Below are 26,172 nucleotides of genomic sequence, written 5' to 3'. Positions count from 1 at the left end.
TCTCGAATGGGGTTAATTGTCTTTTGAGTTGTGATTTAATTTTGTGATTATTTAAGTAGTCTCTTACTTGGAAATATGATAACCAATTTCTGAATGCGGGATCTAAATTCATTTTTAATTCTGTAAAAGGTTTGATAGTATGCTGTTGAATCAATGTATAAAAGGGATTGTTGTTCTGTGATGTTGAGTCGTCTGTGTTTATTTTAGACCCATATAGCATTAAACTCGGGTTTCCCAAAATTGGAGTAAGGGGTGATGGCAACGAGGAAATTCCAGTTACATATTTGGGATTTTATATCCCTTTAACCTACAGGCAAAATGCATAATTAATTTTCATTATTGTTTATTTCAGCACAAAAGTTTTAATTTGTTTATGCAAATTGTTTTGGTTATGTGTGAATGTTGTGGGGAAGTTCATGTTATCTGACTGCTAAACAGATTTGTGAAGCTACATGTTTATCATGAGTAGGAATTCTGCCAAAGCAACACGTTTACTCATGTAACAGATATTAACACAGTCACAGAAACAGATTGAGATTACTCTCACCCTATTACAAAAATTATATATGTAGATATCCATTTAATTACAGAACGTGTAAACCATTGATCGTCAAGCCTTTGGCACCCATTTTAGAGGTAAAAACTTTCCTAAAGGTTCAGCACCATAAATTGTTTATAGTCATACAGTATTCTCAATAAATACTATATATTTTGTTACATGTTATATGGTTATAAATCTGCAATTTACACAAAATATAACCTCTTCAAATGTGTTTTAGTCACCTACTGAAACACACAACAGACTAAAAATGACAGTGTTTTAGATACTGCTTATGAAAAGAACTTTAATGTAGTATAAAACATTTCCATTTTCATCTGGTGATGCTGATTGATTTAATAGTTTTTTATCACATGTATTATATATTCCTGCATGTGTGTGTTGGGGTTAATCCAAAATCACAATAAGAACACCAATATTGCATATGACTGCTTCAGTCTCTAGAAATGTCTTGCTCCTTCACTGTATAATATGCAATTTATACCCAAGCCCAGTTACTATAAATTTACATATCACATCTCAGTGACTTTTGCTAATATAAACCTCTCTAGTATGTGCATATATTCCAATCTTACTTTGTCTCTCAGAGGTTGGTGGAAACATACTTTCCTTGTCTACATTGAGCTCCATATACAAGGAACACATTCTAGCTTTGGCCCTTGTCTGTCCCATGGGAGAAAATGAAGAAGAGGAAGATGCAACAGTCCTGGAATTATTTTCTCTTACACTACACATCTTATCGGGTAAATATTCTACACTTGTCATTCTATAAGTGCAGTTTAACTCACTGATTGCCAGCAAGGCAACACTTTGCGTGTATGACAGGCAAATGGTTAAACATCTTTGTTTAATCTGTTGTAATGTCTGCTTTTGTTTATCTTTTATACAGACCTTGCTAAACACATTGATTACAGAGGAATGTTTAAGGATAACATGATACAGAAGCGTCATTACCAAACACAGTACCCTTTAGTTTCTGCAGTTATGGGAAGTGATGGCTATTCAGTCTATGGATTTGGCTGCAGTTCATCCTTCATTTACAGATATGTGATTCCAAAGGTATTTGTTGGTATTAGTTGTTTACCAAATTGAAATGCAAAAGAAGGAAAAATGTAATATATTGATTAGCGAGTTAAAATGGTGAGAATATTGTTTTATAAAATTGTATTGACATATGTATAGCAGCTGTATACTACATTTGTTAGTATATAAAATATTTGAGATTTGATAATTTGAACCGCACCCTGTAAACTTATTATAAGAAAAAGAAAAGCTTTTCATACTTAAAGGGAAATTATACACTCATTTTTTCTTTGCATAAATGTTTTGTAGATAATCTATTTATATAGCCCATAAAGGTTTTTTTTTAAAAAAAATGTATAGTTTTGCTTATTTTTAAATAACGTTGCTCTGAATTTCAGACTCCTAACCAAGCCCCAAAGTTTTATGTGAATACCGTCAGCTACCTTCTCCAGCTTGCTCCTGTTTGTGTAAAGGGTCTTTTCATATGCAAAAGAAGGGGGAGGGGGGAGTGTCTTATTTGCCACTTGCAGTGGGCTTTCCATCTACCTTTTCAACAGAGCCAAACTGACAGCTTCTAAGTAAGTTTTTAAACTGTTTTATACTGGATTTTTTTTTATCAGTATCTGTGCATATTATTCTTTATAGTAGTGTCTATTACATGCAGTTATATGAAAATGAGTGTATACTGTCCCTTTAAGAAAAATAGATAGAATATCTATTGCTAGCTATTCCTCCTCTTTTAATTAAAATCCTTCTACTGGAAAACAGCTTACTTTATAAAGAAATATATTACACATACCGTATACGGGTGAGAGGGTAGCCACTAAATAAGCGTGCACAAAGAGAGAAATAATGAGTGAGTTAATGTTTTGCTGGAGTTGCAGCAGGATTTAGTGAGCAAATGATCATGGGGTTTAGTGAGATTGTTGAGACATCAACAGAATAGAATATTTCCATGTGGAGTTCTGTTAGAATGAGGAATCTAATAACTTTGTTATTGAAAAATGTATGTTTAGGTGATAGGGAATCACTCATAAAGAAGTGTCCAAGATGCAGTTTGTTGCATGAGACAGGGAAAAGGTGAGAGATTTGGGGCTGAAATACTGTGGACAAAGCAAAATGTTCAAAAACACTGCAGAATATTTCTAAATGTTATTTCTTTATGACACTAATCATATCAGCCATTAAAAAAGTTATATAATGGTGCAGAAATGGCTGAATAAGAAGGTCTAAGTTACTAATCAACTCATTCTTGCTCATGTGGGGATATCTAAAAATACTTGGTGGAGGAGGATTTTGCAGACTTTGCAAGCAGTGCATAAAACCACCTCCTTAAAGTCAGATATTCTTCAGGCCATACTAGTAATATGAATATATGACTGTAGCAAACTTCTTCGCACCAGGAGAACTCTGATGATCTTGGAAGGATTTTGATGGCAGAGGAGAAGGTACGTGGAAGTCAACTTATGCCTGGATTTATTTGCCTGTCTCCTCATCAAAAATGGATGGCAATATCAGCAACAGATGGATCTTTATATGTTCGGGAGTCATTTAACAAAGTAAGTTATCTTGTGGCTCTTTGAAAACTTTATAGATGAAAGAAGGAACTGCTTATCTGCCTAAATTGTATTTGTTATGTACAGATGGGGTCATAGAGAGACAAGTTTTCTGTACTTAGGAAATTTGCAGCCTTATTAAGTATTGTTTCCATGAAGCCAGAAGACCAAGTATAATAGTTAGGATAGAAGAAATGAATTACATAGTAAAACACTGTAATTTACATAGCTGGATGTAAGAGAGGGGAAACATGTTAACAGGTGTGATTGATGTACAAAATGTTTACAAGAAAACATGCTCCTGGTTAAAAGATGAAATGAAGGGTTGAATGCTAATCAGGGGTGTAATAAATTAATCAGCAAATTGGTATACTGGAAAATTTATAGACCCTACTCCCATGAGAGCTTACAATCTAAGTGGTGATGAGTAGAGACAAAAGTGTGAAAGGATCACTTTGAGTTTGTTGTAGAGAATATCTTATCTGTGAGGTGTAGAAAGGTGGCTTCACTCAAAGGTGACATACGTTAGGTTTTTGGCTTTTTCAAATAGGTTAATTTTCATGAAGAAATGTAAAACTTTGAATGTAGGACTCTGACAAAGTAAGTTTTGTGGGACAAGTGTAGCACAACTGAATGCCTGAAGGTAACTGTGGGACCTAAGAGGCATATTTGATCCATATTAATACCTTAGGAGTGTGATGTTATAAAAGGCTTAGGGTCAGATAACCAGTGGAGCGCAAACGTTTAGGCGTGAGCGATAAGGGGTTTATCACGGGTGTTTGCGCTCGTCAGGCTTATCACTTGTATTACAGGTTGAGAGTAAACGCAGTTGCTTGAGCGCAATCGCGATTTACGCTAGAATGAGCTCTGGTTAACTGTTTCACAAAACAAAAATGCTGCACAAAACACATCATAAATACATTACAAAATATAGTTACACTATAAAACCTAAATCCTAAAACAGCCACACAATGCACACTCTCAAATCTAAACAAACTGGGAACAAGGGAAGGGTGCACAGGCTTATGTAATCACCCCAGACATATACAAAACACGGAAGGGGACTGCACTCTCATACTGGACCGGGTACACATCCCATGACCCTGTAACATGCTCAGCCCTGGGTGCTCACGGGCACTCACAGGAAGCTACGCTGTCCCCAGAGTCACAGGCAGTTAACCCCAGACAGGTCTGGGTGCAAGAACCATAGGGAAAATTACAAAACAAATTAATACAACACACAAAGAAAGTCCAGCACTCACTTACATGCTCACAGCTAAGATTTAAAAGCAAAAAATGGAAAGGTTAGTTACCGCATCTAGCCAAATGGGACAAGCCCAGGTACCACGTCAAGGTCCTTTCCAATACCTGGGACCCTAAAACAGCCACACAATGCAATATCTCAAATCCAAACAAACTGGGAACAAGTGAAGGGTGCACAGGCTTATGTAATCACCCCAGACATATACAAAACACGGAAGGGGACTGCACTCTCATACTGGACCGGGTACACCCATGACCCTGTAACATGCTCAGCCCTGGGTGCCCACAGGCAGTCCCCTTCCGTGTTATATATATATATATATATATATATATATATATATATGTGTACATATGTATTTATTGTGTATATATGTATTTGCAGACATATAAACACATAAATATATATGTACAAATATATAGACATATATATATAAGTGCATTGGAGCAAAAAAAACATGAGATATATGTGGAAAAATGTATGTATGAATAAATAGAACATATTCTGCTATGTGAAAAACATTGGAATGTGAAATATTCATATTTTCATGTTGGGTTAGCGCACGTGAGAATTTGCAATCGGGTTTGCGCGAGAGTGGGGTGTTAGGTTTCCCCCCACTTTTTTTGCTCCATTGACTTCTATGGGGGAATACGTTAATACGCGTAATATATCCTAAATTCAGCTTTTTACGCTAGGTGGTGGACAAGTTAAGGAGCAGCAGTCTTACGACCGCTGCTTCTTAATTTTCCGGCAAGCCAGAAACTTCGGGCAGAGACAGCAGCATCCGCTGCTTGTTAAATCCGGCCCATAGGATCTGATTCTCAAACTTTCTCAAACTTGCTGATGAGAGAAATCGTCAGCTTATTTTACTGAGTATTATATTGTAAAGTAAATGTTCCTACTTAACATAAAGCATATTAGTAAAGTGAGTGAATTCCCCCATAATGAGATACACAGTCTACAAGGTAAAAACTGCCTTAAAGGGACAGTCTAGTCAAAATTAAACTTTCATGATTCAGATAGGGGATGCAATTTTAAACTACTTTTATCATCATATTTGCTTTGTTTTTTTTGTATTCTTTGTTGAAAGCTAAACTAGTAGGTAGGCTCATATGCTAATTTTAAAGCCCTTGAAGGCCACCTCTTATGCATTTGACAATTTTTCACAGCTAGAGAGCACTAGTTCATGTGTGCCATATAGATAACATTCTGCTCTCTCCCATGGAGTTACTTATGAGAGGGCACTGATTGGCTCGAATGCAAGTCTGTCAAAAGAACTGAAATAGGTTGCAGTCTGCAGAGGCTTAGATACAAGGTAATCACAGAGGTAAAAAGTGTATTAATATAATCGTGTTGGTTATGCAAAACTGGGGAATGGGTAATAAAGTGATTATCTTTTTAAACAATAAAAATTCTGGCGTAGACTGTCCCTTTAAATGGAATCCCTTAGGGGCCTTGTAATATTAACAATGTATCTTATAGTATTTCACCATCCAAGAGAGCTTTAGAGAATCGGATTGTTGGTTTATTCACAACTCCATTAAAAAATATATTTGTTTACGTTTACAATGAAAATGTAGGTAAAACTAATTTCTTTGTCAACCTTAAAAAAAGTATGAGGCATAATTTGCCTTAGATAATTTTGTTTATTACTTTGTTACATTAATAATGTTTAACATTTTTATCAAATTCTTAGAAAAGCTTTGCACAGGTTTCTTGCCATTCCTATCAGACAGGAGGGATCGGCTCAACTGCCTTTTCTTTGGATGGACATAGTATTATTACCACTGGAAAAGGAGATGGTACACTTGTGTGCTTGAGCTGGAAGTAAGTACAGCTATGCCTTTAAGTATGTTATTTTAATTATAATAATTGATTATGTTGACATTTATTCAAATGAAGCAAATTTTATTGCCCAGGTTAAATTAAAACATTCAAAACCGTGTGTGATCATCGTAATCTTGCTGCTTACACTATTCATTAGACAGCTGTTTGAAAGTAAATGGAATACATTATAGTCCCAAGTGAAAAGATTAAAGTCATTTTTATGTATAGTATATAAAAAATAAGGTATTACATTCTTACTTATACATATATATGTTTATTATTAAAATACATGTTTAAAAAGTGTTTTAAAGTGATATTGTATATGATAAGGTGTTGGACTTGGAAGGGTTCAAAGGTTTATATGTATGCGTATACTGTATATGTGTATGTATATGCATGAATATGTCTGCACATACATATGTACATATACATGCACACACACATATATATATATATATATACATACAAAAAAAATTAACACCACTTTTCTTCATAAATGGAAAGAGTCCACAGCTGCATTCATTACTTTTGGAAATTCAGAACCTGGCCACCCGGAGGAGGCAAAGACATCCCAGCCAAAGGCTTAAATTACTCCTCCCACTTCCCTCATCCCCCAGTCATTCTTTGCCTTTCGTCCCAGGAGGTTGGCAGAGAAGTGTCAGATTTTCAATCGTCACTTATGGAGGGTAGTACTCTTCGACATGGGACGGGAGTTTTAAGTAATCCTATCAGCCCCTCAGTGAGGGCATGGATGAAAGTTAGAGTCCGGAGATGCAGGGAGAGTCTTCCTGCGAAACCATACCGACTCATATTAACAGCTCCACAACCAATCGGCGTTGACGAGTTTCGCTGCCTGCTTTCTACTCTTAAGTCCATGGTGGAGGCAATGCTACTATCCATCACACTTGAAGGGCCATGTTCCGGTAAGATCGTTTTACTTTCTTCAGAAATGTACTTTATTATGTTTCCAGAGGGGCTACCACCTTGTGGAATCTCAATTATGCCTCAGGGTCTCAGTGAGACTCCTTTAGTATCTTGGAATCAAGGGTAATATCTCCTGAGGGGGGTTATTGAACAGGTTTTTTTTTTAATCATGTTTGTTATGTGATTCAACCTGCTTATGTGTAGTTTTTTAGGCTCATGGCTTGGCTTGTGGAACATAACGTTTTTTTTCAAGCGACGCAGCCTTTTGGTTGGGCGCGCTTTTTGGACTATACGGTTCACCTTGTGACCTGGTGTGGTCGCGTGTTTTGCTTTAATTTCCGTGTTCCTAACTGTGTGGCAACTGAGAAATTCTGGTCCGCTGGTGTCTGGTACATAGGAAGTGGTAATTGCCCCAGCCACAGGGGGTGTCAGGTGCGTTTATATTTTTTCTCTGGTCCATTCTTGTATCAATATCCTAGTTATGGAGGAATCTGATATTGCGGAGACGGACATCTCTGTTTTATTTTCTACTTCTTGCGCAGAATGCATTTTGCCCCGGATGATACTAGCCTACCAGTTAGGTTCTGAATGCTGTATTAGAGTGCTCAATTCCTCCGGATTGGGGAATCAAGGGGCCACTGAGCTATCCGCCTCTGGGGGTTCTGTCCCCCGAGTGGCAAGTTCCCTTAAACATTCTCTTACTACGCATGCAGGTGACCCAGACTTTGCTTATCTTTCTTCGGAAGGTGGCTTCTTTCCCCCGGGGTTTGGGCATGATGTCGCATGTCCATAATCTTGACCCTGGCGAATCTACAGCTTCCAGAGGGTGGCTTAAGATACTGTTCGTGTTCCGGTTTCCCCCTTCGGGGGCGGAGGCGTCTTTATCTCCGGCGGGGGTATGATGTGCTTTTTTATATAGATGGGGCGCCTTTGTGTCTTATTGAGGCATGCTTTGGCGTCGGTAGCAGAGCCCGTCGCGCATGGGTCGGAGAATCCTCAGTCTTCTTCTGAATAGCCTTCAGCATTAGATATAAGGGGATGTCGTAATCTTCTTATAGTCGTGTTGGTTGTGTATCGTCCAGTTTTTAAGCTTAGAAGAACAGGGTCTCTGTTGGGATGGCTGTTTTTTCTTACGCGATACTCTAAGGGGTGCCTTCTTTTATTTTATCCGGTTAGGATGATATTTAATTTAGTCAAATCTCATGTTAGTTATATTTTCCTTAAAAAAAATAAAAATAAATTCTGGACTCGATACTCACAATATTTTGATCGCTATGTTACTTCTCAGGAAGTTGGTCTAGGACATGTTTAGTCCTATGTTGACTGTTGCTCTCCCCCGTTCAGGGAGATTTATATGCGGCCTTGGCAGTGATGGCCGTGGTTTCAGGCTGGTCCTGATTGGGTTCTGTTAACTTCTGTCGTGAGGCCTAGTTCAGTCATGCGGTGCTTGTTCGGCTGGGTTGGTCCGGTTTTGGTGCATAGTGCTCTGCATTGTTCACTTGTTATTCTTACAAGTTTCAGCCTCTGGGGGTAGCGGGACAGATAGCTCAGCGTTCTAATGCACCGTGGCTACTCTGTACTGTAGCAAACCGAGGGTCGCAGTTTCGATCCCCGGCAAGGTCTACTCGGCCTTTCCTCCTTTTAAGGTTGATTAAATGAGCAGTGCCTTGAGTCCCTTAAAGGGGCTTTGCAGCACTTTACTGGTACACTCATATTTTAAAGTTCCACTGCAACTCTCTCTGTTGTAGACGACATCCTGTCGGGACTCGAGTGTTTCTCTCTCATGTGGGTTAGAGGATGTAGGACTTGGTTCCTTTTCACCGCTGGTTTCCGCACGGTTTGCCCTTGGGGTTATTGGGTGTCCTTTCTTGGACTGTTCCTGTTATTCTCTTCCTTTGAGTCGAGAGTTTAGGACTTTGTCCATTTTTCTTGCAGCTTGTCCTAAGGAGTTAGTCGTTCCTTTTCTAGGACAATGGGCTGCATTGTCTCCTTTTCCAAGCTTCGCTTAGGGGTTTTTCTACAAAGGGATGCCCTGCATCATGTTCCTTGGATGTGCTCTTGGGATTCCGGAGGAGATTATGGAGACTAGCCTTGTTCTCTCACTTTTCGGGGCTTTGTACTCTATGTTTCTCTGGGGTGTTTGGTATGCCTTTTAGGGCTCTGGGGTCTCGTGCGACTCTGTCGTACTTTAGATCTCTCTGGGAGTGTGTGGACTCCTGCAAGGACTCTTCTCTTCCCTTGGGTTGCGATTTTGAGTGAGTCTTGTTCTCGGGTATGGGCTGGTTGCTCCTTGCTCAGGCATCTAGTTTTTGAGAAATGTGGGTCTGTTTTTAATATCAGACAGGGTGTTGAGTTTCCGGGACTTTGTTTATTTTAAACAAATTGGGGGCTTGGACCTATCATCGCCCTGGTTGCTTCCAGTTGAGGAGGCTTTCACTATGTTCTTGTGGACCCCGTTGCAGATTGTTGCCTGTCGGTTAGGACCCAGGTATGATTTGGACCCTCCAGTTCCAGGGAACTTAGACTATGCCCAATGGTCTGGCTAGTTGATCTGGTCAATTGGCCAGGTTTTCTGAAGGCTGAGGCTCCTTGGACTTTCCTTACGTTCTAAGGTATGGTTTTCCTTGATCAGCTTGTTGGCAAGCAAAGGGTTGCGGGGTATTCGCTTCAGCATGGGAGGCTATTTTTTCCAGGGGATCCTTGAAGCTCATCTTCTTTGGAGATGTGATCTCTGGGTTCGGCCCGTGGCTTCGTGCCTTGCTTTACATCTGCTCCCTTTCTTGGGGGGATTTAGCTCCTCCTTTTCGGGGGGGCGGTCTCTGTCTGGGGACTCCTCCTGGGTTCAGAAGGTCGAAACAGAGGTTTAGACTGTTTCAGAGAGAGATTTGCTCTCTGGGTTGTTCTGTTCCACCTGGAGATTTTCTGGTTCTGTGTCGAGCCTGTGTTGGGTCTGTTGCTGGATTTCTCTGGGTCTACAGCCTTATCGTCTGTCTCCAGGAAGGAGTTTTTGGGTTAGCTCCCGAACTCTGTTGGGATTCTTCCACCAGTTTGTGCTGGTGTTGGGGTTTTTGATGTTCCCTGTTATCAGACCTGCTGACGCTTGGGTTGGCCAAGCTGGGAGTGGGTTCTGGGACCTTTTGGCCATCTTCGGGTTGGGGGTGCAGAGGGTCTCGTTGAGGTTCTGTGCTTCTCCCTTTTTTCGAGACCTATGTGTAGGTCTGGCGGCTGGGTTGACTAGAGTTGATCCTTTGTCTGGGAGATTTTACAATCTGTTACCTTGTTTGGCCGCTTTTTACTTCTCAGCAAGTATTTTCCAAGTGTCATCCTAAGGATGGCTGGGGGGTTTTGACCCAGGGGTGCTTCGTCTGAGTCTGCTACCCTTATTTGTCTCTGAATACTTCTGTATTCGGAGTTCTGTCAATTTGAGGACTTGGTCTTCAGTTGTTTTCTGGGTGCATTTGCACGATGTGGCGAGTAGATTTTTTCTCTTCCGATGACTGGTTCTAAACCTTGTGGTTGCTGTTTGGTCTGGGTGTTGCCCCCTGGTTTGTCAGGAGCTAGAACCCATTTGGGTTTTTGTGAGCCGGGCTGGATCTCGGAATATTCCTCTTATGGAATTGTGGTAACCTTTCAGTTTCCTTTGGTTTTTCTTGCCCTATCCCTGTCGGGAGTATTGGCTGGTGTTCCCTTCTTTAGATTGAAATAATTTTTATTGAAAAATTAGTAACATACAAATAATACAACATCAGTTACAACCTCATTACATTGGAAACAAATGGCACTCTGTCAGAATACAATTTAATATATTGACCATGCGGGGATACCTTTGTATACTCCCACTCTAGCCAGTGTGAGATTGATATTTCCAATACTGCCCTCCTTGACATTTGTATTCTCACTGAAGAGTAGCATATATGTTTAATAAATTGTAACAAAATTGAACAAAATTAACCTAAACCATATTACATACAGAATTGCCCACATAGAATTAGATAACTTTATGCTTTATATCTCTATAGAGCTTATGTCACTGACATTTCCCTGCTTGTGCTACCTAACCTTATTCTCATTGTGGAATTACTTTTGTCTGACTCTCCATATTTTCCCCCCAATCCCCTGTGACGCACCCATGTTTGTGTTATATGTTGTCTCCCTGGAGTATCCAGTAGAACCACACTTTGTTAAAATATTCTATGTTGTTTTGAATATGAGCTGCAGACTCGTACATAGAGTATGTGTGTTTCATTCGAGCTGTAATCTCTGACCAATCTGGAACCCTTATCTTCCAAAGCTTGGCGATACTGGTTCTCGTAATGGTACATAGGATCCTGGCTAGAGTATTTGTAGAAGAATTTAACCCTGGTATTTTCTCATGTAATAAAGCTTGTTCCCTTGTGAAAACAATTTTTTCGCTTAATAAGTTGCTTAATAACTTATAAAGATTTGACCATATAGCTCTAACTCCTGGGCACTCCCACCACATATGAAGATAGGTACCAATTGCCCCACATCCCCTGTAGCAACATCTAGAACCTCCATTAGGCAAATGAGACATTTTGAGGGGCGTGAGATACCACCTGAAAGAGGTCTTTATGGTATTTTCCCTTAGATCTGCGCTAAGTAATCCCCTACACGATTGAAAAAATGTCTGTTCCCAAACTTCTATCTCTTCCTCTCTTGCCAGATCTACTTTCCATTTACAAACAACCAGGGATTTTGTGATGTTTCTAGCCTCTTGTATACAAATGTATAATTGTGATATAGCATGTTTTGATCTGTCTCGAGAGCAGCATATACATTCCAGTGTCGTAGTTTGATGTTTTGTGGTGTCTGAGAGGTAACTCCTTATAGCAGTGGTGATCTGCATATATAAAAACCAGTGCAAGGGCAAATCATCTATCTTAAGCTGCAGTTGGGCGTAATTAATAGGATTACCATTAGAAGTAAAATCTGCTACCCTGTAGAGTTCCTTATTTTCCCACTTACCTACTAGATTTCTACAATCTTTTGGTATAATAAATTTTAGAGGGATTAGAATGGATTTAGCCGGCAATAATTTGAATTTTTTGGTCATGGATACCCATAATTGTTTTAACATTTCAGTGATCCCTGATTTACTCTCTCTTCCCGCTACTGTCCTGCCCCAAATAATTTCCCCCGGGGACTCATAGTCCCCCAGATGGGATTCTAATCCTGGCCAAATCATATTGACCTCCCTTTTATCAAGTAGTGAAAGTTGTGTTAATCTCGCCGCATAATAATAATCCCAAAGATTTGGGGCCCCCACTCCCACCAACCGTCTGTGTCTTGTTAAGACTTGAAAGGGTATTCTACCTTGCTTTTTACCTCTAAGAAACCTGTTCAAAGCTAATTGTAGCGCATCATTCTCTGGTTTGTGTAATTAAATTGGTAGAGCTCTAAATAAATACATTAATCTTGGTAGTACATTCATCTTTAGAGAGGACAGTCTGCCATACCAGGAAAAGTTTGCCTTCTGCCATTTATTAATATCTGCCCTGATTGTTTGGAATAATGGAGTACAATTTGCCTTATAAAGGAGTGTAGAGTGAGTGGTTAACTTTATCCCCAAATATTGGATTGAGTTTTTGGCCCACTTAAAATCAAAGTTGGACTCTATATCATTTTTGCTGTAATCTTGGGTAGTGCGATCGGGAGAGCTTCACATTTATCTCTATTAATTTTGTATCCCGAAATAATCAAAAAGTCCTCCAGGGTCGAGTAAAGATTGGGAAGCTATATCAACAGTCTCGTCAGGGTTAGTAAAACATTGTCTGCGAATAAAGTAATTTTGTGGTTAAAGGAACCAGTCTCTAGACCTGTAATGTCTGGGAAATTTCTTATTGCAATTGCAAGTGGTTCTATACATAGAGCAAATAGGAGGGGGGAAAGTGGGTACCCCTGTCTGGTGCCGTTAAGAATTTGGAATGTACTGGACTGGTGACCTATTGCTCTAACAAAGGCTATCGGCTTGGAATATAAATTTTTGATTGCTGTAACAAAGGGACCACCGAAACCCATCTCATCTAGAACAGTTCTCATATAGGTCCAGTCTACTCTGTCAAATTCGTTTTCCACATCTAGTGACAGCAGCAGAGAAGGCACCTTGTTTTCTGTCAGGTAGTTGATCTCCGCTGTCATCCTACGTATGTTGTCAGGGGCCTCCCTGTCCTTAATGAACCCTACTTGTTCTGGATGTATTACCGTCGGAAGAATTAGTTTGTCTGTTGGCCAATACAACAGACAATTTTAATGTCCTGATTAATTAAGGATATAGGTCTGAAACTAGAAAACATTTTAGGATTTTCCCATGGTCTGGGTAAAACTATCATTTTTGCCTGCAGCAATTCCTCTGGCAAATCGTGTCCTTCTAGCACGTGATTTGCGAATTTCACTAGATAGGGCATTAATGTTGAAGCAAACAATTTATAATATTTGCCTGTAAAGCCATCAGGACCTGGGGCCTTTCCAGGCTTGAGTTCCTTGATCACCTTGGCAATTTCAGAGTGCACAATCTCTCTATTTAAATTTTCTCTATCAGCTTCTGCAATTTTAGGTAGATTAGTTGCCTCTAGAAAGGAATGCAACAGACCCTTGGTTGACTGACTTTGCTCCACCTTCTTCCCATCGTATAACTTTCTGTAATAATGTGCAAAGCTATCCACAATCTCTTGCGGATTAGATGTTATATTATTATCTAAAGATTGTATATATGGTATCGACATGGACCGATAATTGTCTCTAATTTTGTTAGCAAAATATCTGTCAGGTTTGTTAGCAAACAGGAAGTAGTTTGCCTTCAACCTGTGTGCTGTTTTGATTGAATTATCATTCAATAAAGTAGCAAGTTTTTGTCTTTTATCCTGTATTGTTAAAAGGGTCGAATTCGCTTTTGTAATCTTATGTTCTTTTTCTAGTGTTTCTATTTCTGCGTGTAGTTGTGCGGTATATGTATTAATTTTTTTTATTGTAAATGGCCTTTTCTTTAATCAGGAGTCCCCTAACAACTGCTTTATGTGCAGCCCAAACTAAAGTGGGATTATGAGTGGTATTCAGATTAATCTGCCAATATTCCCCAATGGCTCGCAGTAAACTCGTTCTTGTTGTGGGATTTTTTAAACATCAAGGGTCGTATGTCCATGCTTTAATTTTACTGCAGCTGGGTAATTGAATGATCTGACCATGCACACATATGAACATCAGCTGATCTAATAATTGGCTGGAGAATTTGACTTGTGTATATATAGTCTAATTTTAAATACCTGTTATGTGCCGCTGAGTAGTATGTGGAGTCCGATGTAATCCCATATAAGGATTTCCATGAGTCTATTAAAGTATGTGGAGCTAACAAGTCACCTACTCTTTTGGCCATCAATCTTAGTCTAGCCTTTTTCTTGCTCTGCTCTAGTGTCTGTTTGCTAGTGAGTTCTTGTATATCTATGTTTTAGTCCCCCCGCTAGTATTACACGCATTTTAGCCCAACCTGTAAGCAGATGAGAAATAGTTGCAAAGAATGATGTTTGATAATCATTTGGGTCATATATGTTGCACAACACTATGTATACACCTTGAATTTGGCCATAGACTATTAAGTATCTGCCTTCCTCATCTGATATTGTCTCTTTGTGGGTGAACTGTAACGAGGAGTGTATTAAGATCGAGACCCCCCTTTGTTTAGTGTCCATTGTTAAGTGGAAGTGGTGTGAATACTCTTTAGACCAGTATTTGGGTATAAGGGATTTAACCCCTTAATGACCACAGCACTTTTCCATTTTCTGTCCGTTTGGGACCAAGGCTATTTTTACATTTTTGCGGTGTTTGTGTTTAGCTGTAATTTACCTCTTACTCACTTACTGTACCCACACATATTATATACCGTTTTTCTCGCCATTAAATTGACTTTCTAAAGATACCATTATTTTCATCATACCTTATCATTTACTATAAAAAAAATATAAAATATGAGGAAAAATTGGAAAAAACATACTTTCTTCTACAAGATACGACGAGTCCACGGATTTCATCCTTACTTGTGGGATATTATCCCCCTGCTAACAGGAAGTGGCAAAGAGCACCACAGCAGAGCTGTATATGTAGCTCCTCCCTTTCCCTCCACCCCCAGTCATTCTCTTTGCCTGTGTTATACTAGGAAGAGGTAAAGTGAGGTGTTAGTTTTAGTTTCTTCAATCAAGAAGTTTTTTATTTTTAAATGGTACCGGTGAGTACTATTTTCCTCAGGGGGATATGAAAGCAGATTTCTGCCCTGAGGTTAATGATCTTAGCAGATGTAACTAAGATCCACGTTGGTTCCCACAGAGCTTCTGAAGGTAATACAAGAGACATCTTAAATGTGGAGAACGGTTTCATGCTACAAGCAGCATTGAGGTATTTGCATCCCTTTATTTCTGAGGAGACTTGATATATCAGAACTGGCTGGCATTTATTTCCCTGCAAGGGAAGGGGTAAGCAGTAGACCTGTTAAACAATGGGGTGTTACTGGGAGACCTATGCTTAATTTATTCAGTTGACATATTGGGCAATCATTATAATGGACTTTAGCATTATAAGAGACACTGGAAGAGGCAGGAATTGTTTATCGGTTTTTGTTGCACAAAATAACCAGTTTGACAATATTGGTGTGTTATTTGGGGTTAAAGAGTTCCACTTGTTTTTTTCTTGAAACCGCTTCACCATGCGGTTGTTTTAGGCCTACTCGATCATCGGACATGATGGGAGGGGCTTAATTTTGCGCGCTCAGATGCGCACTTTCCTCTGGCTAAGAAGCAGCAGGCATTTAGCTCCGGTTGATTCTAGACAGTGGTTCTATTATCCGGATCGTTGGCGAGTCATTTTGAAGTAACCTGGGGGCAGGTAGGCGCTACAGCAGAGCTGTGGCGAGGTGCAGGGGGTATTTTTTGTAAAATTTAACATTTTTGTGACTTAAGTTCCTTTTAGAGGTTAATTTCTCCCCTTACTCTTGGGGTGCAATCATTTTTGGAGCCATTAATTAGCTAAAGTTAATTTTTAGAGCAAATTAACGTTTTTGAAGCAGTTTTGGAAAAATTGTGTGCTTTTTTATTTCTTAAAGGCGCAGTACACGTTTCTCAAAAATTTGTTTAAAGCAATAAATAAAGTGTTTAACGACTATTGTGGTAATTACTAGTCTGTTCAACATGCCTGACATTGAGGAATCTCATTGTTCTATGTGTTTAGAAGCCATTGTGGAACCCCCTCTTACATTGTGTACCTCTTGTACTGAAAGGGCCTTACATTGTAAAAAGCATATTTTAGGTCAAGAAAGTGTGCCTAAGGATGATTCTCAGTCTGAAGAGAATCAGGATATGCCAACCAATTCTCCCCAAGTGTCACAATCTTTAATGCCCACACAAGCGACGCCAAGTACCTCTAGTGCGTCTAATTCTTTTACTCTGCAGGAGATGGCTGCAGTTATGTCAACTACCCTTACAGAGGTATTATCTAAATTACCAGTGTTACAGGGTAAACGCAGTAGGTCAGGTATTAATGTGAATACTGAATCCTCTGATGCTTTATTGGCTATTTCCGATGTACCCTCACAGTGCTCTGAGTTGGGGGTCAGGGAATTGCTGTCTGAGGGAGAGCTTTCAGACTCAGGGAATGTGTTACCTCAGACAGATTCGGACGTCATGTCCTTTAAATTTAAGCTTGAACACCTCCGCCTGTTACTTTGGGAGGTTTTAGCGACTCTGGATGATTGTGACCCTATTGTGAAACCACCAGAGAAATTGTGTAAGATGGACAAATATCTAGAGGTGCCTACTTACACTGATGTTTTTCCGGTTCCTAAAAGAATTTTGGAAATTCTAAAAAAGGAATGGGATAGACCAGTTATACCGTTTTCTCCCCCTCCTAATTTTAAGAAAATGTTTCCCATATCAGACACCATTCGGGACTCATGGCAAACGGTCCCTAAGGTGGAGGGAGCTATATCTACCCTGGCTAAACGTACAACTATACCTATTGAGGACAGTTGTGCTTTCAAAGACCCTATGGATAAAAAGTTAGAGGGTCTTCTAAAGAAATTATTTATTCATCAGGGTTTCTTTTTACAACCTACGGCTTGCATTGTTCCAGTAACTACTGCAGCAGCTTTTTGGTTTGAGGCTCTAGAAGAGTCTCTGAAGGTTGAGACTCCATTAGATGACATTTTGGATAGAATTAAGACTCTCAAGCTAGCTAATTCTTTTATTACTGATGCCGCTTTTCAAATTGCTAAATTAGTGGCGAAAATGCAGGATTTGCTATTCTAGTGCGTAGAGCGTTATTGCTCAAATCTTGGTCTGCTGATGTGTCATCAAAAACTAAGCTTTTAGCTATTCCTTTTAAAGGTAAGACCCTTTTCGGGCCTGAATTGAAGGAAATCATTTCGGACATTACTGGAGGTAAAGGCCAGGCCCTGCCTCAGGATAAGTCTGTTAAGATGAGGGGTAAACAAAATAATTTTCGTTCCTTTCGAAATTTTAAAGGAGGACCCTCTGCTTCCTCTTCCTCCACAAAGCAGGAAGGGAATTTTGCTCAATCTAAGTCAGTCTGGAGACCCAACCAGGCTTGAAATAAAGGTAAACAATCCAAGAAGCCCGCTGCTGCTACAAAGACAGCATGAAGGGGCGGCCCCCAATCTGGGACCGGATCTGATAGGGGGCAGACTTTCTTTCTTTGCTCAGGCTTGGGCAAGAGATGTTCAGGACCCCTGGGCGCTGGAAATCGTGACCCACGGGTATCAACTGGAATTCATGGATTTTCTCCCAAGAGGGAGATTCCATCTTTCACGATTATCTGTAGACCAGATAAAAAGAGAGGCATTCTTACGCTGTGTAAAAGACCTCTCTACCATGGGAGCTATTTGTCCCGTTCCAAAACCGGAACAGGGACAGGGTTTTTACTCAAATCTTTTCGTGGTTACCAAAAAAGAGGGAACTTTCAGACCCATTTTAGATCACAAGTTTCTCAGAGTCCCATCATTCAAGATGGAGACTATACGAACAATCTTACCAATGATCCAGGAGGGTCAATATATGACTACCGTGGACTTGAAGGATGCTTACCTTCATATTCCTATCCACAAGGATCATCATCATCAGTTTCTAAGGTTTGCCTTCCTGGACAAACATTATCAGTTTGTGGCTCTTCCCTTCGGGTTGGCCACAGCACCCAGAATCTTCACAAAGGTTCTAGGGTCCCTTCTGGCGGTTCTCAGACCGCGAGGCATAGCAGTGGCGCCTTATCTGGACGACATTTTGATCCAGGCGTCAACTTATCATCTGACAAAATCTCACACGGACACAGTCCTGTCTTTCCTGAGAACTCACGGTTGGAAGGTGAACATAGAAAAGAGTTCACTAGTTCCACAGACAAGGGTCCCCTTCTTGGGAACTCTCATAGACTCAGTAGACATGAAAATATTTCTAACGGAGGTCAGAAAATCAAAGATTCTAAATACTTGCCGAGCACTTCAGTCCATTCCTGGGCCATCAGTGGCTCAGTGTATGGAGGTAATTGGATTAATGGTAGCGGCAATGGACATCATTCCGTTTGCTCGCTTTCATCTCAGACCACTGCAGCTGTGCATGCTCAGACAGTGGAATGGGGACTATGTGAATTTATCTCCTCAGATAAATCTGTATCAAGAGACCAGAGACTCTCTTCTTTGGTGGTTGTTGCCGGATCATCTGTCCCAGTGGACTTGTTTCTGCAGACCCTCGTGGGTGATAGTGACAACGGACGCCAGCCTTCTGGGCTGGGGTGCAGTCTGGAATTCCCTGAAGGCGCAATCAATATTGAACTGAGAGCAATATTCAATGCACTTCAGGCATGGCCTCAGTTGGCTTCGGCCAAATTCATCAGATTCCAGTCAGAAAACATCACGACTCTGGCATATATCAATCATCAGAGGGGAACAAGGAGTTTCTTAGCGATGATAGAAGTATCCAAGATAATCCGATGGGCGGAGGCCCATTCTTGTTATCTGTTGGCAATCTACATCCCAGGAGTAGAAAATTGGGAAGCAGATTTTCTAAGTCGTCAGACTTTTCATCCGGGGGAGTGGGAACTCCATCCGGAGGTGTTTGCTTCATTGATTTGCAAATGGGGCAGACAGGAACTGGATCTGATGGCATCTCATCAGAATGCCAAGCTTCCATGTTACGGATCCAGGTCCAAGGGATCCCCAGGCCGAACTGATAGTGCCTTGGTTGTTCAGCCTAGCTTATGTGTTTCCTCTCCTTCCACGCGTGATTGCTCGAATCAAACAGGAGAGAGCTTCAGTAATCCTGATAGCACCTGCGTGGCCACGCAGGACTTGGTATGCGGATTTAGTGGACATGTCCTCTCTGCCGCCGTGGAAACTTCCTTTGAGACAGGATCCTCTCATTCAAGGTCCTTTCCAACATCCAAATCTAATTTCTCTGCAGCTGACTAAGTGGAGATTGAACGCTTGATTTTATCTAAGTGAGGATTCTCTGATTCGGTCATCGATACTTTGATACAGGCTCGAAAGCCTGTCACTAGAAAAATCTATCATAAGATATGGCGTAAATATCTTTATTGGTGTGAATCCAAGGGTTACTCATGGAGTAAAGTTAGGATTCCCAGGATTCTGTCTTTTCTCCAAGAAGGATTGGAGAAAGGGTTTATCAGCAAGTTCTTTAAAGGGACAAATTTCTGCTTTGTCAATTTTGCTTCACAAACGTTTGGCAGATGTGCCAGATGTTCAGTCTTTTTGTCAGACTCTAACTAGAATTAAGCCTGTATTTAGACCAATTACTCCTCCCTGGAGTTTGAATTTAGTTCTTCGAGTTCTTCAAGGGGTTCCGTTTGAACCCATGCATTCCATAGATATTAAATTGTTATCTTGGAAAGTTCTGATTTTAGTTGCTATTTCTTCTGCTCGAAGAGTTTCTGAGCTTTCAGCGTTACAATGTGATTCGCCTTATCTCATATTTCATTCTGATAAGGTGGTTTTACGTACCAAACCTGGTTTTCTTCCTAAGGTTGTTTCAAATAAGAATATTAATCAGGAAATTGTTGTTCCTTCCTTGTGTCCTAATCCTTCTTCTAAGAAGGAGCGTCTGTTACATAACCTGGACGTGGTCCATGCCTTAAAGTTTTACATACAGGCAACTAAGGCTTTCCATCAATCATCTTCATTATTCATTGTTTATTCTGGAAAGCGTAGGGGTCAGAAAGCTTTGGCTACCTCTCTTTCTTTTTGGCTGAGGAGTATCATCCGTCTGGCATATGTGACTGCTGGACAGCAGCCTCCTGAAAGAATTACGGCTCATTCTACTAGGGCTGTGGCTTCCACATGGGCTTTTAAAAACGATGCATCTGTTGAACAGATTTGTAAGGCTGCGACTTGGTTGTCCCTTCATACTTTTTCCAAATTTTACAAATTTGATACTTTTGCTTCTTCTGAGGCTGTTTTTGGGAGAAAAGTTCTTCAAGCAGTGGTGCCTTCCATCTAGGTCTCTGTTTTGTCCCTCCCTTTCATCCGTGTCCTATAGGTTTGGTATTGTATCCCACAAGTAAGGATGAAATCCGTGGACTCATCGTATCTTGTAGAAGAAAAGGAAATTTATGCTTACCTGATAAATTGATTTCTTCTACGATACGACGAGTCCACGGCCCTCCCTGTCAATTTAAGACAGATTATATTTTTTATTATTGTCAACTTCAGTCACCTCTGCACCTTTTAGCTTTTCCTTTCTCTTCCTAAACCTTTGGTCGAATGACTGGGGGTGGAGGGGAAGGGAGGAGCTATATATACAGCTCTGCTGTGGTGCTCTTTGCCACTTACTGTTAGCAGGAGGATAATATCCCACAAGTAAGGATGAAATCCGTGGACTCGTCGTATCGTAGAAGAAATCAATTTATCAGGTAAGCATAAATTTCCTTTTTTCTAACTTTGACCCCCAAAATCTGTTACACATCGACAACCACCAAAAAACACCCATGCTAAATATTTTCTAAATTTTGTCCAGAGTTTAGAAATACCCAATGTTTACATGTTCTTTTCTTTTTTTGCAAGTTATAGGGCCATAAATACAAGTAGCACTTTGCTATTTCCAAACCACTTTTTTTCAAAATTAGCGCTAGTTACATTGGAACACTGATGTCTTTCAGGAATCCCTTAATATCCCTTGACATGTATATATTTTTTTTAGAAGACATCCCAAAGTAATGATCTAGGCCAATTTTGGTATATTTCATGCCACCATTTCACCACCAAATGCGATCAAATAAAAAAAATCATTCACTTTTTCACAATTTTTTTCACAAACTTTAGGTTTCTCACTGAAATTATTTACAAACAGCTTGTGCAATTATAACATAAATGGTTATAAATTTTTCTCTGGAATCCCCTTTGTTCAGAAATAGCAGACATATATGGCTTTGGCGTTGCTTTTTGGTAATTAGAAGGCCGCTAAATGCCGCTGTGCACCACACGTGTATTATGTCCAGTAGTGCAGGGGTTAATTAGGGAGCTTGTAGGGTTAATTTTAGCTTTAGTGTAGTGTAGTAGACAACCCCAAGTATTGATCTAGGCCCATTTTGATATATTTCATGTCACCATTTCACCGCCAAATGCGAACAATTAAAATAAAAATTGTAAACTTTTTCACAAACTTTAGGTTTCTCACTGATATTATTTACAAACGGCTTGTGCAATTATACAAATCAAACAAAATGTAATAGGCAGCGCCTGGGTGATCTCACTGAGCTCACTGTATAAGTACCTCCTAACAAAGGTACAAGAATAAAGTTACAGTGATAAACAAAATACAGGAGCCCCAAAAAAGGCTAAGGGTGATGTTCAAGGTTAAAAGGATAAAAACAGATATTTATTGATAAAACATAAAAAGTGCAAACAGCTATATAAGCAATAAGTAACTAGTTACTAAGGGATGGGGTAGCTGAGGTATCAGATACTCCTACAACTAAAAAAGAAAGAACAATAGCTGGTACAATTGCTGGTGAGCAAATAGAAAAGTGTATGCTAATGCACCTAGGACCTAGTCGACTTGGTGAGTCAGACTGACAGTAATTAATGAGTTCATAAGAAACAACAAAAGATAAATAAATACTAAATTGACAGATAGTGCAAAGGTTAAAACAATAAACTAAGTACTACCTATAAGTGCTATCATAAACATAGATAGTAGTGCAAATATTGATAACGAATATATGAAATATATGTATGGTACACGTGTACAAAAAAATAATAATATGTCCTTGTGGCCAAAAAGAAAAATGAAAAAAGAGAAATAGATGAAAAAATTATGTTCAAAATCCCATGGGATGTGATCCTTAAAGTGTATCAGAGTGTCACAGAAGTAATGAACAAATCGTCAAGGAATCCTAAATGATAAGGACAATAATCTGTGGAAAGCTGCCCTCCTAGAGACGTCCTAAGGGCAAGTGGTGGTACCTATAAAAATAAATGGAAAAGACCATGTGCAAAAACAGATGTACTAAGTGAGTCTAATCAGAAACTGACTCACCCGGGAAGAATAGACACCTCCTTGTAGTCCAGTTTACGCGTTTCGGCCCTGTGATGGGCCTTTTTTAAGACATGGCCCATCACAGGGCCGAAACGCGTTAACTGGACTACATGGAGGTGTCTATTCTTCCCGGGTGAATCAGTTTCTGATTAGACTCACTTATCACATCGTTTTTTGCACATGGTCTTTTGCATTTTTTTCAGCTACCCCGTCCTTTAGTAACTAGTTAGTTATTGCTTATATAGCTGTTTGCACTTTTATGTTTTATCAATAAATATCTGTTTTTATCCTTTTAACCTTGAACATCACCCTTAGCCTTTTTTTGCGCTCCTGTATTTTGTTTATTACTGTAGCTTGTGCAATTATGGCACAAATGGTTGTAAATGCTTCTCTGGGATCCCCTTTGTTCAGAAATAGCAGACATATATGGCTTTGGCGTTGCTTTTTGGTATTTAGAAGGCCGCTAAATGCCGCTGCGCATCACACGTGTATTATGGCTAGCAGTGAAGGGGTTAATTAGGTAGATCCCTGCTTGCAGGGTTAATTTTAGCTTTAGTGTAGAGATCAGCCTCCCACCTGACACATCACACCCCCTGATCCCTTTTAAACAGCTCTCTTACCTCCCCCACCCCACAATTGTCCCCACCATCTTAAGTACTGGCAGAAAGTCTGCCAGTACTAAAATAAAAAGGTATCCTTTTTTTCTTTCTTTTTTTTCTTTGCATATTTACATATGCTGCTGTGTAGGACCCCCCCCCCCCAAACAGCTCTCTAACCTCCCCCTCTACCGTCTTGGAAGCCATCTTGGGTACTGGCAGCTGTCTGCCAGTACCCAGTTTACAATATAATTGATGTTTTTTTTTATTTTTTTTATTTTTTTCTGTAGTGTAGCTTTCCCCCCCCCCCCCCAAGACCAACCCCCACCCCCTCCCAGATCCCTTAGATTATTTTTTTTAGGCATTCCCTCCCCCCTTTCTCCCACTTATAATACTTTTTTTTCTGTAGTGTAGAGGTTCTCACCCGCTCCCTCCCCGTGCACGCGCCCGCTGCCCCCCATGCATGCGTGCGCGCCCACGGCAACCCCGCCCCCCTCTCGGACTCAGAGCCCATAGATGGCCTCCCACCCGCTTCCCACTTCAGCTCCCACCCACCAACGAATGCGCACATCGATGTTCGGTGCAGAGAGGGCCACAGCCTCTCTCAGCACCGGAGGGGTAAAAATGGTTATTGCATGATGCCTCAATATCGAGGCATCACTGCAATAACCGGAAAGCAGCTGGAAGTGATCAGGATCGCTTCCAGCTGCTTTCCAGACCGACAACGTAAGCCATACGTCCTCAGGCGTTAACTGTATTTTTTCTGAGGACGTATGGCGTACGTCGTCGGTCATTAAGGGGTTAACAAAATGAGTTTCTTGAAGGTAGATAACATTTGCATGAAGTCGTTTATACTGGGTTAATGCTGTTCTCCTCTTAATATTTGAATTGAGCCCCCTCACGTTATGTGAGAGGAGGTTAATATTAGGCAAAGACATTAATATTTTGAGATGTGTTTAATTGCTCTATAAATTAAGAGTATATATATATATAATCCTCAACCTTCTCCCGATATGCTTAAACCAATCTTGTCTCCTAGGAATGTTAAAGTGCCCTCTATCTTCCCACAACTGTTTCTTTTCAGCGCCCCCCCCCCCCCCCCCAGAGTCAGTTTCTATTGCTCTCAGTATCCATGTGAGCATACTCTGATTCCTGTGACATTTTCGTGAATTTTTGCAAAGGTGACACATTAAATAACAGTAAACAACAATATTAACAATGTATAAATATAACACAAAAACTAAATAGTGCATTTAGAGTGAGGAACAGATACAGAATTAAGTACTAAGCACTAGCAAGCAAGCACTTTAAATGATATGGGCCTGAGTACTCAAGACCCTTCTCATGAACCAATAGTGGCAACATTTGGCTCCTTTTTCATACCTTTTACCCAAACCAACTATGAAAAACTCAAGGGAAAAGGGGAACTCAGTCCAATGCCCTGTCTCTGTAACTTTTACCACTTGCCCATATTTAGAGTCTGTGTGGGCTAAATGTTCGTGCCTCATTCTAGAAACTGGTGTAAATTAATCCATACTTTACCAAAGTCTCTCTCCCCGCATCCGAGGTTCCAATCTCTTCAGGTTAAATTTTCTGAAGTCACATTTTGAATTTCTTCCTGGTGACCCTAGTCCATCTTGCTTTATTGGCTAGGCTTTTGAATTTCTTCCTGGTGACCCTAGTCCATCTTGCTTTATTGGCTGGGCTTTATTGGCTGGGCTTTGTAGATCTTGCCCGCTTGGCAAAGTTGAGGACGCTTCTGGCGTTGGTATCTCTGGCACTTCCAGGCCTAAGGTTTTGCAAGCTGCCTGGATCTCTTCAATTGATCTAATTGTTAAAGTTCTATTGTCTTTCGTGATGTGGAGTGCAAAAGGGAAACCCCAACGATATGGGATTTGGTGCTTCCTTAATAGCCTGGTGAATAGACGTAGTAGATTTCTGCGTTGAAGAGTCTGAATACATAAGTCCTGATAGAATTGGACTATATTGCCCTGAAATGTAAACGTTCTATTTGAAATGCTTCTTCGAATGAATCTCCAGTGATAGTGTGGAATAATCGTTGAAGATAGGTGGGTAAGTCCTTTGTGGCTACTGTCTCAGGAATCCCCTTGAGCCATAGATTGCTTCTCCTCCCCCTATTCTCCATGTCCTCCATTTTATCCTGTAGGTCTTGTAATGGCTGTTGTTGAGATGCTAAGGTAGTTGAAATAGTAATTATGTTGTCCGTTAACATGTTGTGAGTGTTGTCCAGCGATTCCACACGTTTCCCCATTTCTGCAATATCACTTTTAATATCTTTCAGGCTAGCAGTGACTGAGGTATGTAAGTTATCAATCTTGCTCCAGAGTTTCTCGAAATTAGTATTAACATCTTTCTTTGAAACCAATTCCTGTAAATCAGCCTTAGTTGCTAGGGTCTGATCTGGATCTTCTACTTGTGAACCCTTATCTGAGTCCATATCTTCTTCCTGATCTTTATCAGCCTTTTGAAGTGGTTTAGTTGTCTTTGATGATTTCAGGAAAGCATCCAAAGAAGTAGTTTTGGAAGTTTTATCTGGTCTATTCAGCTTCCTAGCTGACATCTTTCCTCCCTCAGATTCGGGATACTGATAAGATGGATTAAATTGTCAGAGCAGTTGACTTTTGCTAATATAAATAGTTGCGTCCCAGCAAAAATGTTGCTTTAGCCGTGGAACTTTTAGTAAACACACTGCTGCACCTAGTAGTGTTAACATTATTATTTGGTGAGAAAATTATTTGTGCTTCTTAGTAGCCCAGCAGTTTATCCTGCAGTTTGTACAGTGTCTCTCATGCCATATTTATTGTGCCTGTGTCTTGGATCATTATATTTTTACCAAGCATTTTCTCCA

At 40.2% G+C, this 26,172-nt stretch overlaps 1 protein-coding gene across 1 annotated transcript in view; it reads left to right on the top strand.

Annotated features, from left to right (window-relative positions):
• Positions 1-26,172, top strand: part of CFAP43 (cilia and flagella associated protein 43) — a 491,704-nt gene that overhangs the window by 153,227 nt on the left and 312,305 nt on the right. Inside the window, exons 13-16 of the mRNA XM_053717078.1 lie at positions 1,147-1,302; positions 1,449-1,618; positions 2,986-3,141; positions 6,096-6,226. Of these exons, the coding sequence (XP_053573053.1) occupies positions 1,147-1,302; positions 1,449-1,618; positions 2,986-3,141; positions 6,096-6,226 (613 nt within the window). The remainder of the gene's footprint in view (positions 1-1,146; positions 1,303-1,448; positions 1,619-2,985; positions 3,142-6,095; positions 6,227-26,172) is intronic.

Source organism: Bombina bombina, chromosome 6 (assembly GCF_027579735.1).
Source record: "Bombina bombina isolate aBomBom1 chromosome 6, aBomBom1.pri, whole genome shotgun sequence".
NCBI lineage: Eukaryota > Metazoa > Chordata > Amphibia > Anura > Bombinatoridae > Bombina > Bombina bombina.
Note: the sequence above shows the minus strand (reverse complement) of the source record. Positions and strands in the feature narration are given on the sequence as shown.